Source organism: Drosophila serrata, unplaced genomic scaffold (genome assembly GCF_035046125.1).
Source record: "Drosophila serrata isolate PLE 108 unplaced genomic scaffold, ASM3504612v1 contig_241, whole genome shotgun sequence".
NCBI classification, from domain to species: domain Eukaryota; kingdom Metazoa; phylum Arthropoda; class Insecta; order Diptera; family Drosophilidae; genus Drosophila; species Drosophila serrata.
The window spans coordinates 2,417,878-2,433,453 of NW_028257139.1; the positions used below are offsets into that span (position 1 = coordinate 2,417,878).

A 15,576-nucleotide genomic window follows, 5' to 3' on the forward strand; every position below is an offset into this window, starting at 1 on the left:
CTTGGGAAATATTTCCATATTTCATAGCATATTTCAAACATTTTGCATAAAGTTGGCATAGTTTATCAAAGGATTATAGTCAAGATCATATTGATCATGTATAATATACCTTTCCTGAAGATCACTGTTGTGCCTTATTCTTAAAACTCTTTTCTCAGTTAATGACAAATTTATTATATTGTTAAAGCTGTTCAAGTTTTTATAGTATTGTTCTTAAGAACTTTTAATTCATCCTTAGCCAAATAAAAGATACCATCGAATGGTGATGAAATAAATATATAATTGATGTAGCTTTACATTAAATTCTTAAAGAATAAAATAATTTATATGACTGTGCGAAAAGAATACTGTAGCTAATGCGACTTGACTTCCTCGGATTGGGTCTGATCCATTTTATAGTAGACATAACGTGGCCTAAACTCCAACTGCTCACCGGACAAATAGTGTTTGTTGGTTTTGTTTAGATTAGTGGCCGTCATAAATTCAGCTTTGCGAAAGTCCGAAGCTAGAGAGATTTAATAAGTAAATTAATTAAGTTTCAAATAGTTTTATCTAATTTAATAACCTACACAATGAGGCCATTGAACCGCTGAAATTCGGAGCCATCCTTTGGGCTGTTTCACCGGGTGGTGTCGGTTCCGGAGCCGAGGCATCCAGTGGCTCTAACATGAGAAGTTTTCCCGGGCATGGCGGTGTCACATTGCCTAGGATTACGGGCATCCTGGCGGAAATCAATCGCTTCTCCTGCTGAGACCTCACCAGCACCTCCACCTCGTAGTTCAACTGCAGACACGAGCACTGTGCCACACTCAGAGTGGCCACTGTTTGTGGCACCTGAAGCATATTATATTATATTATATTGTTAAAGCTGTTCAAGTTTTTATAGTATTGTTCTTAAGAACTTTTAATTCATCTTTAGCCAAATAAAAGATACCATCGAATGGTGATGAAATAAATATATAATTGATGTAGCTTTACATTAAATTCTTAAAGAATAAAATAATTTATATGACTGTGCGAAAAGAATACTGTAGCTAATGCGACTTGACTTCCTCGGATTGGGTCTGATCCATTTCATAGTAAACATAACGTGGCCTAAAGTCCAACTGCTCACCGGACAAATAGTGTTTGTTGGTTTTGTTTAGATTAGTGGCCGTCATAAATTCAGCTTCGCGAAAGTCCGAAGCTAGAGAGATTTAATAAGTGAATTAATTAAGTTTCAAATAGTTTTATCTAATTTAATAACCTACACAATGAGGCCATTGAACCGCTGAAATTCGGAGCCATCCTTTGGGCTGTTTCACCGGGTGGTGTCGGTTCCGGTGCCGAGGCATCCAGTGGCTCCAACATGAGAAGTTTTCCCGGGCATGGCGGTGTCACATTGCCTATGATTACGGGAATCCTGGCGGAAATCAATCGCTTCTCCTGCTGAGACCTCACCAGCACCTCCACCTCGTAGTTCAACTGCAGACACGAGCACTGGGCCACACTCAGAGTGGCCGCTGTTTGTGGCACCTGAAGCATATGGAGATGCTGGAAGTTCTCCAGTTCCGTCTTGGGCAGGCTGAGGAGCTCGTGGCTTCTGCTCAGTATAGTTTGCCTTTCGACTTTGGTATCCGTTCGCTTGGGCTTGTTCTTCAACTGAGCCACATAGGTGGAGATCTGCACCAGGGAATAGGTGACCTCACGAAGTGGCAGCCTTTCCGGATTATGTAACTTCACATGTACCGAAATTCCCGCTCCTGGAGAGTAACCCTGCCGGGGTATTTGAAGCTGCAAGTGCAGCGACTTCATCCAGAACTTTAGACGTGGCGTCTGCTCATGAATATGCACTTCACTGCTCCTGTTCTCCTGGGTAAGACTGTTCTGGGGAAAGATCTGCAACTGCCGCATATGAAGCACTTGCAAAGGACGATCAGCACTGCCGTGAATAAGGACTTGAAGTGTGTACCGGATGTGTCCGTGGGCACCCTCGAAATTACCGGGACAGTTCTGAGGCAGCTTCACATGGAACCCATAGTTATAGGTGCCCGCCTCCATTATCTGCGGCTGAGCAGCCTCAGAGCCCACAAAATAATCGATTTTGGCAAAATAATCCACTCGACTATCCAGGTCCAAAGGTTGACTCTGTACTACGGGCTGCGTACCCTTGGATTTCTTTTGCTTTTGAGGCAGCTGCCAGGCGGTGCAGGCATATCCATTAGCTTCTAGGCAAATTGCTGTAATTATACAGAGATTATTTGGATTAATACTGAGGGTATAATTACATCATAATTGATTGCAGATATATTTTGTTATCACATCATGATTATTTCTAAAACTTATCAGCTTGGTAATATGTATTCATATTTCACCAGAATGAATTGCAATGTGTGAGCTTATAATGGGATACAATAATATGGATGATATTTTAAAAGTACAAAAAGTAAATGAGTTTAAGAGCTGGACTTTAAAATTAATTAAAACATAAACAAAGAATATATTTTAACAAATGCTAGAATGCAAAGAATGGGTTATACCAAAAGTTCTTTTACTTTACTAATTTCCTTTCAAGTTTAAATTTTTAACAAACAATTACTTTAGTGCTAAATTTGCATACATTGTACTTAAATAATTTCTTACTCTAATAATAATTTAGCAAACACTATTTCTAGTTTAGATCAATAATCTTATCAACCTGTTGACTGATAATAAATCGAGTTAGAGACCGTGTCGCGCCTTAGTAATTTGATTTCACCTCGACAATCTTTATCAACCTTGCAGCGAGGTAATCGTAACTTGATCTTGATCGGTGAATCACCACCCACAAGGGGTTTTATTACACGGGGTAGCCCCATGAGTCACTGCATACCTTTGATTAGAGCACGCTCCGTAAGGGTCAGATAGACGTGACCATTGACAGTCTCACCGGCTCGATAGGCCCCCCGGGGATTGTCCAACTGTATGTCGCAGCGGTGGCTCATCCTTAACGCTTTATGTTGCTCTCCTGTTGACGGTTCGACTGCTCACCGATGTCTGGCAGTTGTTGACAATATGCTCCACCATTAAGAACGAAACTTGGCCAGGCCTTATCGGCCTAATACTAGGTGTGAATGCTACCACAACCATGGCTATTATCGGCAAAGCTGCTATCTAATCTGGCCGGCAGAGTGCGACGGCGTACGACAACGACGACGACGACTGCGACTGCGACGACCCTTATCAGAGAGCCAACAATTTGTAATTTAATTAAAATGCATTACATCGGGTGTCAGGTGTAGCCTACATATGGGCGGAAAGTTGACGGGGATGATGGATCCAAGGCCACCTCGCACCAGTGATGGGGAAGTTTCTAGGTGGTTGAACTTTGGCACGCATTGAGGGAGTTTATTTTGTTTACAAACATTTCATATCAGAAAATCACTCAATTGTTTAACAAATTTCATTAATTAAATAATAGTTTCATACTTTGCTTTACTTAACTCTTCACTCTCCCATCACTATTCAATGCGACAGAAAACAATCAACAAATTGATTTTGTATTTATACTTTATTTATTGTCCACTTAAGAACGTATTAGTTGGTACTTAGGACAATTGGTAAATGTATCAAGTCGAATATTTAAACTGTCAATGTTTGATGGATGTAGAAAAGCGATAAATATATGTATATATATAGATTTTGGCACTCAATAAGTTCGATTCGATCAATTTTGGATGGTACGCGGCGAGTGTACAGATCTGCGCAATGAAAGCTCACTAAAACTAGACGACGGACTCGTGAATCCAGCCTAAAAATCTCGTTTAAGCCTTAGTCTTGAACACTTAGTTACTTTGTTACTGTATATACGTAGTATATAAGACACTAAACCTTCACTAGAACAGGTGTTCCTCTAACAGATCCTCCTCGGACTCTGCCACTCGAGCCTGTGAAGTTGCCACCTGATGCACCTGGGCAGTCACATCCAGCGTCTCAGCCACATCCTCAGCCTCATGTTCATGCTCTTCAACGTGCTCGGAGAGGGGACCGCAGAGCGATCCAAAGGTATCCAAACTCCGGCCCGTGTGATCCGTGTTCAGGGAACCGTATGACCTGTACATATGCATATCCAGGCCAGAGTCCTCCATTCCGTGTGCCGGAGCTGTTCCAATAAGTGTGCTGAAGCCAGGAAATTTTGGTAAGTGAATTCGTTGCAGGACCACGGCATGATTACTTCCCAGAGTCTGCTGACTGCCTGCCAATGTGGCAAAACTGAAGGAGGGCGGAACTGCAAGTGGAGTAACAGGAAGGTTAGATTTACTTATATACTTATATACAGATATATTTATACGTAAATAATATAATTTTATTTCAGTTTATAAATAAATGAGTAACAAATTATAACTGCTAATAAGTCAAACAGTAAGAGATTTAGAGAATACATAATAATCTTTTTAGGGGTATTTTAAATATTTATTATTTTAATTTATTTTTATTTTTATTTATTTTGTTCATTTTATTAAGGAATTAGTTAAGGCATATTTAATAAATATACCAAACGATAATGTTTTCCTAATAGATTGGGTTAGAAATCCTAATAATCTGCTCTTGACATTCGCACAAGACTTTATATAAATACAGATAATACTATAAATAATATAAAATCTCATTGACGTGGCTCTTAATCTTAACTCTTCCTTTATTTTTATTATTTATTATTAAGCAAAAAAGTTCTGATTTATTATCCACTATTTATTTCAATAATTGTTTATGTTTCAACGTCAATGTCAACAGGTGCTTTCTGATTGAATAATAATGCCTGTACCTAAAGCTTCAGTTTTTTAAACTTTTGTATACCAGACTTTAGCCTGAAAGTTCTGAACAAGGCAATAAGGCTATTATCATTCACTTAATTATGTTTATACAACTGATTAAGAACAATAAATTTGTTCATATCTTAGTTAATGGATGAAATCACTTAAAATTGATTAGGAACACATGTTTTCTTACACCAGTTGCGGCGTAATTATAAAAGAAGCACCTAGTATTATATTTAGAAAAATAATTATAATAATATTCATAAAAATTATAGTAATAAATTTCTTTAGCTTTGCATGTAATTATATATATTTCCCCATGGTAGGATGTTCCTTATCAGTATTTTTGAAGAGAATTCAAATAAATGCAAAACTTACGGCAACTATCATAGCTTGGCGGCTCATCATCATCGAGGGCCTGGTGTGGTTCATCGGTTGTCGTGGCCGCCGCCTCTGCCACTGTTTCCTCCTCCACCGTTGGTGGCCGAGGAGTCACCCTTTCGATTAATCGCTGCCTCTCCGGCGTGTTCGTCCTCCTTGCTGGCTGATGGGTGTGCACAGAGTTGCGGAGATGCTGCAGCGAGGTGGTGCCCACGATAATGGGCACCGAGAGATCCGTATCGTAGTGGAAGCACCCCGTCTTCAGTTTCACCTGCAGCGTGTAGTGAATAAACACAATATAGTTGGGATTGAGTGTGGATCGTGGTGTATCCATGGGCACACAGATACTGGACTCGTACTGCCTCTTGGATAGGCGCAAGGTGCGGTCTGCGATAACCTCCTTAATCAGTGTCTTTGTATAGAAATTCCGCTTGACGGGATTCCGCGACAGGAAGACAAAGTGCTGTTTGATGGACACCTCCACAGCATTGATGTCATAGTGCGGCGACTGATTGTCCACCTCCAAGCGGAAAGGCACCTCCTGCAATGGAGTGAATCCAGAGGCGGGCAGAGACAGAGTGGAACTGATGGGACCCGAAATACAGGGCCAATGGCAGAGATATTTAATGTTTTCATCCTTCACGGGAAGCTGATGAAAGGGGAGAAAGGGATAATCTCATTTTATTTGTATATACTTATGAATTGTTAAATATTTATAGGTGCCAAAGATTTAATCTGTCAAAAAGAATGGCTGCCAATAAATCTCTTTTCTTAACTTCCTTACTCATCTTTCTAGGTTCCTACATAAAAAACACCCCTAAGAACTCAAGCAAACAATGGCTACTCACCGCAAACTCTGGGTTGTAGTTGAGGTCCAACGTCTGCACTACATTAATGGGTTTCCTGAAGACCTCGTCGAAGCCCCATGGCTTGTCGATGGTCAGGGAGAGGTGATACGCTATATAACCGTACGGACCCTTGCAGGTGCTGGGACAATCCGGGGGTATCCTTAGAGTGAGCACATAGACGTGGACGCCAGCACGGAAGAGGGAGTTATCGAACACATTGGTGCGGGAATGTAAATATTGCTGATGGCCCGAATAATTGGCCGTCTCGCTTTTGCCGCTCATCGACCACTGAACCTTGGCCTCACCCTCCAGGGTCACATAGACGGCTAGAGAATACCGGATTGCATGAATATAATCCCTATAAGGAACAGGATTTCTCGAGAAAGAAGTGCCAACCCACCATTCACGCGCTTCACCTTATCCGTCCGCAGCAAAATGCGACCGCTGATGTATTCGCCGCTGTTGTAGCCAGGATTCAGGCGATCCAGCTGAAAGACACAGGTGGTGGGCATGACTGCTGCACCTACTTCCGGTTAGGATTAAGGCCCTTTTTCACTGACAATTTCATCACTTCAGCTCGGGAGCTACCGGAGCAACCCAACTTCCACACAGCCAGACGCGCACTGAGTTCCCAGTTCCGAGTTGCGAGCTTCGAACTGCGAACTGCGAGTTGTTCTTTGTCAGCCAGCATCCGACGCCATGGGGGCTTTCGCTTTTCTAGGAGGAGGAGGCCATTTGGGGGCGGCCGAATCAATAAGCTGGCGCCTTGCGTCTGTGTAGCCGTCTACTGTCTGCTTCTGGTCTAATATTTCAGCGCGAAACGTTTGAAAATGGAGCAGCTTTTGGCCGTGGGTCCTTTCGGTTTCCTTTGTTTGCTTTTGGCTCTGACTCTGGCCAAAACTTAAACGCACACTCACACATGTGGCCCACATGGGCCTGAATGCTGGGCGAGGTCAGGGGGCAGTAGCTATATCTGCCTACATTCGATATTACCATATATCAACCGTCGATACAGCGCCTGAGCGAGAGTGTCAACAAAACACAGGACACGGACACGGGACACAGGACACGGACACCGAGTCGCGAACTGCGTCACAACAAGTACTCTATTTTCAGGGTGTTGGCCGGAACCCTTTTGGCCACTTTGTTTGCCGCATAACGTGGCACAATTAAGGCCTCGAAATGATTTCGTAACTCACTCCATTAATCTTGCATGCATAATTGCGATAATGAGAAATCTGGCCCGAGGTCTGGAAAAATTACTGATGGCGGGTTAAATGTAATGGAATATGCACAGAGAAAAATTAAGAATTGCAATGCCATTTTACCTAATGTTCTTTGTTTTGGCAATCTTAATTTAATATAATGAATATTTAAGAAAGAGTTATCTTACTTAAGATTAATAATCCAGTGATTACCTTACTTACTGTAATATATCTATAAGATTGAATATTTATATTTAAGTTGAAATAATTCAAGAGACACCTATATAGTGATTATTTTATTCATGTTTAACTTTAAAAAATGAATTTTTTAGGGGAAAATACAAGCTGCAGCCACTAATAAAGTTAAAGATCAGACCAAAAACAGACATAATATTAAGAAATTGGAATAAATCAGATTTTTACTCTTTCTTTAGCTATTTCTCTGAATTAAAGCCCACTAAATTCGTCTGAAAATGTGCGCTTCATGTTTTGAATACCCAAAGATAATTGAATTTAAATATATTTAAGGTTTGTCAACGTTGTTAAATGTTGTGCCTCTCTGTTTGAGAATTATGAAACAGCTGAAAGTAGAATAAATTACATCTTAAATCCTTTTCTTTAAAAAATCTGAAAAGCTTCACTCTTTAAACTTTGCATATTTTTTGTTTATGTCAATAACATTTAATAATCAACCCCTACTTTTAAAACATTGTCTCTATATAAAATAAAGTCTATTAGCGAAATATTCAAACTTGATCTCCGCAAGCGAATCTTTTTAAGGAACTTGATTGATTGATTTTATAAGTGAAAATCAAATATCCGTTTAAAAAAATACACATAACATATAACATTTATTATTTCTGTCTCTTAGATCATAGTTAAATGTGCACAAATGCAACTTTCCTAGAAACGATTTCTGTCAGTGTTGCGATAAAAAGTACAATTTAGTCGCCTTAAAAATGTTTTTTTTTTTTTATATCCCAAGTGTTTTAGCTACTGCCGGTTTAATTCGATTCCATTGAATCCCATGTGTATCCAGAGCTGGTCACTGAAATTCCAATCTTGGCACGTGTTAGGGTAGCACTTTCTTATGGAAATACCGCAGTGCCAGTTGCACGTACGAATGTTTTCTCTTTGGACCTTTCAGCAACCTGATGCGTTCGCAGTGTTTGTTTAGCGCCAGGGCGCCAATTTCCCGGGAACAGCTTTGGGCCAGCAGTTGATTAATTGGCGCAAACCAATCGCCATGACTCAGCGCTGAAAGGAGGCCGGAGGCCCGTTTTTAATTAGTTATTAGAACCGATAAGCTGGCCGCATATATAATGACTTACCCAAATTCACGAAGCAAAGGCGGGAAGACTCGATGCAGGGGGAGTGAGTCGGCGGCGCCACAGTGGCCACAAAAAGGGGAAGCCGTACAGGAGGATCCAAAAAATTATATACCTCTATATAGTAGCTAATGTGGATGGGTGCAAACTGATCCGGGTGGCTCATAATGGGAGCAGTTAAAGGCAGGCGGAGATTTCCGTTTCGGCTGGAACACTCTGCTAGACCTTTTGTCACTGTTTTGGTTCTTTTCTCAGGCACTGAACTCTGGTAGTTAATACTTTGGCACAACCGGGTAAGGATATCCGAAATTTCATCCCTCGATTCAACTTCATAGTCCACACTTTGGCCAGGAACAAACACACTTCGGGGAAGTAAGAGGCTCAGCGTGGAGGTTTCCTTAGTTTGTGGCTTGAGATCGATGAATTCCAGGCTCCTTCTGACCACCAAGCGCTGCTCAAAGCACTTGCTATGCTTGCTTCTCCGTCCAATGACCACCTTCAGGATGTACTCCACACGGCCATGAGGAACACTACATGTGGCTGGCAGACTTTCAGGGAGTTGGAACTCAAAGGAGCCTAGGTCCTTGGGACCAGGCGGTAGAATCACTCCACCCACCAAGTTCTTTGTTTCATTTATGTGGACCTTGCCTCCTTTGTAATCCACTTTGGCATATTCCACGTGCCTGGTGCTGTCATTATGTTCGATTTGGGGAGGCCCCGGGTCGGATTCCCTCCAGTGAACCGAGGAGGCGCCATTAAGAGTGATATTTACGCCTGTCAAGAGAAGGTAAAAAAAAACGCATGAAGATCAGTGCCATCTATTTGTAGACTTGACTCTTATCTAATCACCTGGCGGTGAAGGTGTCTCATAAACTCATTTGCCTAATGGCATCTTTCACTTACCCTCTAATGGGAAAGGCTTTTTGCCACCAACTGTTACAGTGAGTGAGCCCGAAATTCGCTCGCCACAGTAATAAATGGCAGCGGCACGCGATAGATTAAATTCACAATTTATAAGCATGGAAAATTATGGCCTTTGCCACGGAATCACATACTATTAAGTGGGCTTCCCAATAATTTGCTTCCACGCGATTGGGACTCAAGTTGCGACCTCGTCGACGGACGGCGAACAAGTGACTGCGACAGCTTGAGGTTTTAGCCGAAGTCTGAAAATCTGTTTTCACTTGACGCAATTCTCAGTGAGAAAATTACCGCTATGGCCGCTGTTTTATTGCTAATTTAAAACTTTAAGTCTGGTGATATAAATTTAGTTTATTGCCAAGCTTACCTGTCCCGAGATTTTCCTCTGTCATTATCGGTAGATATCCTACTCCAGAGCCAACGTAAAACACTTGTTCTATATCTTTCGGGGTATACATAATATATATATCTGGCTCATTTAGCTTTATTGAATCGGTTTGAATCGAATTGAAAACAGTTTAGACTTAGGAATAGACTTTTGTGATTGCTGGTTAGACTGAGTTTAAAATCAGAGGAAGTACAAAGTATGCAGTAGAAGGTTATACACAATCTAAATACAAGGATTTTTGTATATAAACTAGAGCAAAAGACACTTTCATTTATAAATATATATATATTTAGTTTTAGACACCTAAGGGCTAGGATGATGATGACGGCTTTGATCCAACTTTATGATAGTGTAATGTTAAATCATAGAAACTAATTAAAATTTGGCTAATATTCGCTTGTAAATTTCTCATAGATACTTTATAAATACAATATTCAATATTGGAAAATGTTAGTTTTTTCTTTTAATTACTCTTCTTCTGGTTAAAATTGTGCAGTTTTCTTGGGAGTTTATCTTAATTATAGGGATTTTTAGGGGGAATTTCTTCTACGTTTCACTACGTGGTTCGTATATATGTGTAGCCAGTGATCACTGTAGTGTGCGGCCCCTATAGAATTGTAAATTCAATCCTGCTTGCAATTTTGCTTTCCATTAGAATAAAAATAAAGGTAAATAGCTTCAAGTGAAACTTAAAAAAGAGAAGGAGAGATAAAGTAAGCTTGGAAGTATTATTGTGACTAAAATTAAATCCGCTTAGTTTAGAAAGAGAGTTTATAGCTCACTGCAAAATATATATATTGTTTCTGATTTGATTTTTATAAAAATGTCTTCGATTTACTATCTCCAATTGTCCACCTTGGCTTCAGACTTAAGAACTACTATACTTTAGCGCCTCGCTTTGAATTATCCTGTTTTTTTAAATATATTTTGATTACGAGTAAATATGTAATTGTTGTTTTGCGGTTAACTTTTGAAGCAGCTCAGATCCTTCCATATCTCGTTCGTTTCACTTCTTTTCGCAGCTGAAGGACTCTCCGCCGGGCGTGTTCGTGGTCGCCTCCTCATCCAATTCCGCATCCTCCGGCACCGGCGCCGGATCCTGGCAGCCGAGGGTCAGGCGCAGCTGGGAGCTGGTCTCATCGTAGAGCGTCTCTGGATGGGGGTTTCAAGCCGGTGAGCAGGAAGAGATCGGGGTTTGGTGGGGGTCGTGAATGGACGGTACAAAATGTTGCATGTTTCGGGGGGGCGGTAACAAGAGAACAAATTTACAAGTTAAGCACATTTTGAAAATGTTTCAGCTCGTCTTACGTCTATATAGAATAGAGAAATGCATAGTAGGAAAATTTGAGAAAAGCTTTCAAAATGTATAAATATATAATAGTTCTTAAATGGTATTGGGTTAATATATAGCTTAGGATGCTCTCTGACAAAGCATCTGTAATAAATTTGATTAATATAATTTCAAATCGATACGGTTTACAATATGTAAAGTCAAATATTTGTTAATAAAAATGTTTAATTTTTAAAGTAAAATATATATGTTATTTAAATATATAAAAGGGAATAATTCAAATACTTAGAACTGTTATCAAACGGGTATGGTTAAAATTTAGGGAAGAAATCTTGAATAATTTCATTTAATATTTAATATGCATAATGTAATAAAACGTGCAATTAATTATGAAATACATTTGTAAATATTTAATATGAATAAAATGTAAGACGATATCTGAGTAAGTTATGGTAAAATAGTAAAGAGATTTAATTTTAGGAAGAGTTTATGGTAAACAGACGGACTAAACAAACGGACAACAATTATTTTTCTAAGAAGTTAAACTTTAAAACAGACTATAGTTTAAGGAGGACTAAAAATATATTTATTGGAAGGATCAGAGATTCATTTGTTATTATTCTCTCATAACACAAGCGGACAATGAATTGGAAGATTCTTCTTTTTCTTATTAAATCCCTGTACTTTAACAGAATAAAAGACATTGAATAAAGATGCTCTAACTACGTTTAAGTAAAGGAATAAAGTTATATATATTTTTGTTGTTGTAGAAAAAGCCACTCAGCCATTCAATTTCATTGTTCTTTTTTTTGCTTTTGCTTTGGTTTTTTTTTTTGTAAACAATTTTTGATAGTTTTTTTTTTTTTTTTTTTTTTTGGTTTTGTATTGGAGGGGTTTATGTGTCGGATTCATTGGAATCATCACTACCGGGCGGTATGGTCGGTGTCTCATAATCGTAATAGACCGGATAACGCGGCTTAAAGGGCTCACTTGTGGTGACATCAGCCTGAGCGGACATAATGCTGCTCATGCTAACGTTTGTCAAGAACTCAGTATCATCGCTGAATTTCTCACTCAGAGCCATGGCATCTTCATATGAGGGCGGCACTATTGATATAAAATTTAATATTAAATCATCAACTATATATTGTATAAGGAGATCTCACTCATGGGTATATAGTCCGGCGGATTATCGCTATCGCTGGTCACCAGTATCGCTGGCATTGCCATGGGCCTGAGGGCGGCAGTTGTTGGCGTTGATGATGGCGTGGAGCTTGTGGGCGTGGGACTGGCATTTACTATCATATTTATATTGCTATTGGTCGGCAGTAGTCCACCCACAAAGCGTCCACGATTGTTGTTGTTGTTGTTATTGGTGATGCTGGTAATGCTACTGAGACGTCGCTGCTGAGCTGAGGCACTTGTCCGGTCCCGATCCCGTTCCCGTTCCCGATCCAGATTACGATCCCTGTCGCGATCCCTATCCCTATCCCGATCCCTTTGATGATGTCGCTGCTGCGTAGACATTTGTAAATTTTGACTAACTACTTGGTGCTGTTGCTGCTGGCGATTGAAGCGCAGCAAGGCCTCTGGACCATCCATTATCGGTATACTGCCAATGGTCAGCGGGATCTTTAGTTTGAGCTTCCAGTGGAACTCCGTGGGATTGACAATGATCTTAATGGAGTAGTTTACGCTAATCGGACACGTGGGCTTCACCGAAGTGGGCGGTATAGAGGGCAGGTCCAAGTAGCCTCGATATACCTTCCGTGACCATCGGAGCACGTTACCAAACTGTTTCCTGGCGATCAAGTGCTTGTCATAGCGGTACTCATGCTGCGGATCATGCGACTCGTAGCTCACTTCCTGCTTCAGCTTCACCTCGCACTCGGTGATGTCAATCGAGGACTCGTTGTTGATGTACAGCACAAAGTGGATCTTCTGGCCGGGCGCATAGCCGCAGTAAGGCGTGGAAAACTTCACCGTCAGCGGGCCAGTGGGGCAGCAGAAGCTCCAGAAGCGCTTCCGATCGAGGATCTCCAAGGGAACCTTTAGAAAAAGAAGAATGTTAGTGGTGTCTTTGGATTAAATAGGGTATAGGATTTGTCAAATCCTTTTAATAATCATAAGAAACTGATTGAGGGATCTTGAACCCTTCTAAGCTCATTCCTCACCCTGTAAATGGCATCGGCGTTCAGGTCCAGCGGTTGTATCACTGTAAATGGAAGCTTGAAGACCTTCGGATAACGCGCCGGCCGCTCGATCGTCGTTATAATCTCGTAGTGTATCTGGCCGTACTTGCCATCAAAGGACGTGGGCAGGTTGTCGGGCAGAATGACATGAAAGGTATACGAGTACTCGCCGGCTGGCCAGTCGATGCTCGAATTGTTGGCGCAGGAGCCGAGCACGTAGGACCGCGAGGACAGATACGATCGATAGGCACGGCACATGGCGCGCTCGCTGTCGCGCGGATATCCCTTTTTTATCCAGCGTATCTTGGCATAGCCGCTGACAGTGACGTGAATGCCTGCAAGAATAGTAAAGTAATCAGTACAAATAATGATTGCCAAATTAAAAACAAAGCCTTGGACAGGTCATACACACGAAAATAAGAGGGGGAAATTAAAGAAGTTTATAATATATAAAGCGGTAGCAAAAGAGCTCTTTGTATTTGATCTTTCTTGTGACCAAAACCAATTCGTCATTAAGTAAAACTTAGTCCTCATTCAAAATGTTTATTAAATGCTGAAGAAATACATTTAATAATCTATCTAGAACTCTAAGACTTGTCTAGCCATCTGAGAAGAATGCATGATTGAAGGAGATATATATAAGGTTATGATAATTATTTTCGTGTAAATCACACGTCTATCAAGCAATTTTATTAAAATTTTCAGAAAATGTAAACACAAACCTAGAAAATGCATTGAAAATTGTTTTTTTGCAAAAATTATACGTTTTTATAAAGGTGTCATTTCTGAAACAAAACTATATAACGTCTTTTCTTTTATTATTAGTTACTATATTTAGTTAATTCTTAATTAGAAGTCGTAAATATGTATTTTATTCGTTATTCTTCTATATAACTGACAAATTTCAAAACAATTAATCAACTTTATCTCCCAGTGCATTAGGAAAATGCAGCCATACACGTATTCGCCACGCCTTTAACGAGTTCATGGATAACTAAAAATGGCGGCATGCCAAGAGAAGCACAACAAAAGTGGAATATTCCACGGTGACAGCTCAACGGTCATAAATTGTGCCAGAAACAAGGATTAATTGCAGGGACCCTGTGAAATGGCTTTTGTGTCCGTGGGGAGATACATTTTAATAATGCCATTAGTACGGGTCCTTCGTGCATTTGCAATGCAACCGAAATGCCGAACCGCAAATGTTAAGTGACCGCATCACTCATACGCCCCGTGAGTCATGGGCTTCGTAGTATTTTCCGTAGTATACATTCCGGGGCGGGAGAAGGAGTTTTTGGGCAAATGGCTCACCTTTGATGCGCTTGGTTGCGTCGACGCTGAGATCAACAACGCCGGATAGCTCCTGTCCGGCATAGTAGACACCTTGTGGATTATTATCAAATGATATAAGGCACTCAATGGGCATATATTGCTATATAGTTGTCGTGTGTGTGTGTGTTCTGGGTGAGTGTTGGCGTGTGTGAATGTGTTCGGGTTACTTTGAACTGTGCAAAAAGCAGGCCACAGTTTTTGTATAAAATATCACTTTTCCCTTGTCGACTGAAGACGATGAATCGAAGTGTTTGGGAAATGGGCTGCTGGTTCGTTCATTTGCTATATCCTTTTTTTTGCTATTTGCTATTCGCCATCAAGCCTCCATTTGGATTTCGCCTTTGTCGCACTGCATTTTCTTGGCACCCCGCGGTCCACACACATGCACACGGAAAATTTGTGAGCGTTTTACCACACACAAACACACACAGTTTTGCTACCGACCGACCGTCCGACCTCCAAAAAAATGTCTTTCCTCCTTGCCGTAACCTACTTTTTCGCACGCACGCACACAAACACTGGGAGGCGGTTATGGGAAATTCGTAAATACTATTCGCAACATTAACATGGGTGAGGAATATTAATTATTTCAGCCGTTTTCGCGTTGTTCATCCGTTGTCTGTCGTCTGTCTCGGCCTCTTGGTCCTTTGTCGTCCGCCTTCCGCTACAATTTCTGGCTTGAGGCTCCGCTCGTTCGTTCTCTTGTCGTTTTGCTTCACAGCAGCAAACACGTCCAGCAGCCGTTCGTGTCGGATTTGCTCTATCCGCATGCCATCATCGTTGCTGTCCCGAGCACAGGATATATATATGTATATATGCGACGCTCGCACGAAGCCGAAAGGACTCGCAGCTTAAGCCAGTGTTGCCAGGTTATGACCGCCCGCAACAGCTAGATTCTGAGAAAAAATAAACTAT

General features: G+C 40.8%; 5 protein-coding genes across 6 annotated transcripts; all 5 read right to left on the minus strand.

The window, feature by feature from the left end:
• Positions 1-149: 149 nt before the first annotated feature.
• LOC147643890 (uncharacterized) lies at positions 150-843 on the minus strand. Its single transcript, XM_086832030.1, has 2 exons — positions 570-843; positions 150-505 (listed from the first exon to the last, which is right to left on the minus strand). The coding sequence occupies exons 1-2, from the start codon at positions 841-843 to the stop codon at positions 354-356; spliced, it is 426 nt and encodes a 141-aa protein (XP_086688156.1). The 3' UTR covers positions 150-353.
• A 101-nt stretch (positions 844-944) lies between these two features.
• Positions 945-3,025, minus strand: LOC110188602 (arrestin domain-containing protein 3). The gene is made up of 3 exons (XM_020958366.2): positions 2,852-3,025; positions 1,251-2,219; positions 945-1,186 (listed from the first exon to the last, which is right to left on the minus strand). Exons 1-3 carry the CDS (start codon positions 2,961-2,963, stop codon positions 1,035-1,037), a joined length of 1,233 nt encoding a protein of 410 aa, XP_020814025.2. The 5' UTR covers positions 2,964-3,025; the 3' UTR covers positions 945-1,034.
• Positions 3,026-3,510: 485 nt separating this feature from the next.
• LOC110188575 (arrestin domain-containing protein 3) lies at positions 3,511-7,244 on the minus strand. Its single transcript, XM_020958338.2, has 4 exons — positions 6,405-7,244; positions 6,005-6,330; positions 5,154-5,805; positions 3,511-4,246 (listed from the first exon to the last, which is right to left on the minus strand). The coding sequence occupies exons 1-4, from the start codon at positions 6,514-6,516 to the stop codon at positions 3,855-3,857; spliced, it is 1,482 nt and encodes a 493-aa protein (XP_020813997.2). The 5' UTR covers positions 6,517-7,244; the 3' UTR covers positions 3,511-3,854.
• Positions 7,245-8,027: 783 nt separating this feature from the next.
• Positions 8,028-9,691, minus strand: LOC110188498 (arrestin domain-containing protein 1). Its single transcript, XM_020958229.2, has 3 exons — positions 9,441-9,691; positions 8,541-9,311; positions 8,028-8,466 (listed from the first exon to the last, which is right to left on the minus strand). The coding sequence occupies exons 1-3, from the start codon at positions 9,556-9,558 to the stop codon at positions 8,282-8,284; spliced, it is 1,074 nt and encodes a 357-aa protein (XP_020813888.2). The 5' UTR covers positions 9,559-9,691; the 3' UTR covers positions 8,028-8,281.
• A 210-nt stretch (positions 9,692-9,901) lies between these two features.
• LOC110188226 (arrestin domain-containing protein 17) lies at positions 9,902-15,468 on the minus strand. Of its 2 annotated transcripts, none has more exons than XM_086831864.1 (5): positions 14,641-15,468; positions 13,312-13,664; positions 12,304-13,186; positions 12,128-12,244; positions 9,902-10,998 (listed from the first exon to the last, which is right to left on the minus strand). In XM_086831864.1, the coding sequence occupies exons 1-5, from the start codon at positions 14,753-14,755 to the stop codon at positions 10,853-10,855; spliced, it is 1,614 nt and encodes a 537-aa protein (XP_086687990.1). In that variant the 5' UTR covers positions 14,756-15,468; the 3' UTR covers positions 9,902-10,852. The 2 variants fall into 2 exon arrangements, with proteins under 2 accessions (XP_086687990.1, XP_020813532.2); XM_020957873.2 differs by having other exon boundaries at positions 12,065-12,244.
• Positions 15,469-15,576: the final 108 nt, after the last annotated feature.

Coding starts and splice junctions, on each gene's coding strand:
- LOC110188226 (XM_020957873.2), bottom strand. CDS start 14,755: ATGCCCATTGAGTGCCTTATATCATTTGATAATAATCCACAAGGTGTC. Junction 13,187..13,311: donor ACGCCGATGCCATTTACAGG/GTGAGGAATGAG, acceptor CTTTTTCTAAAG/GTTCCCTTGGAGATCCTCGA. Junction 12,245..12,303: donor GCCGGACTATATACCCATGA/GTGAGATCTCCT, acceptor TTATATCAATAG/TGCCGCCCTCATATGAAGAT.
- LOC147643890 (XM_086832030.1), bottom strand. CDS start 843: ATGCTTCAGGTGCCACAAACAGTGGCCACTCTGAGTGTGGCACAGTGC. Junction 506..569: donor CGGTTCAATGGCCTCATTGT/GTAGGTTATTAA, acceptor AAATCTCTCTAG/CTTCGGACTTTCGCAAAGCT.
- LOC110188602 (XM_020958366.2), bottom strand. CDS start 2,963: ATGAGCCACCGCTGCGACATACAGTTGGACAATCCCCGGGGGGCCTAT. Junction 2,220..2,851: donor GGAGCGTGCTCTAATCAAAG/GTATGCAGTGAC, acceptor GTATAATTACAG/CAATTTGCCTAGAAGCTAAT. Junction 1,187..1,250: donor CGGTTCAATGGCCTCATTGT/GTAGGTTATTAA, acceptor AAATCTCTCTAG/CTTCGGACTTTCGCGAAGCT.
- LOC110188498 (XM_020958229.2), bottom strand. CDS start 9,558: ATGCTTATAAATTGTGAATTTAATCTATCGCGTGCCGCTGCCATTTAT. Junction 9,312..9,440: donor AAAGCCTTTCCCATTAGAGG/GTAAGTGAAAGA, acceptor TTCTCTTGACAG/GCGTAAATATCACTCTTAAT. Junction 8,467..8,540: donor CCTTTGCTTCGTGAATTTGG/GTAAGTCATTAT, acceptor GCCTCCTTTCAG/CGCTGAGTCATGGCGATTGG.
- LOC110188575 (XM_020958338.2), bottom strand. CDS start 6,516: ATGCCCACCACCTGTGTCTTTCAGCTGGATCGCCTGAATCCTGGCTAC. Junction 6,331..6,404: donor TAAGGTGAAGCGCGTGAATG/GTGGGTTGGCAC, acceptor GGTATTCTCTAG/CCGTCTATGTGACCCTGGAG. Junction 4,247..5,153: donor GCCAAGCTATGATAGTTGCC/GTAAGTTTTGCA, acceptor CTCCACTTGCAG/TTCCGCCCTCCTTCAGTTTT.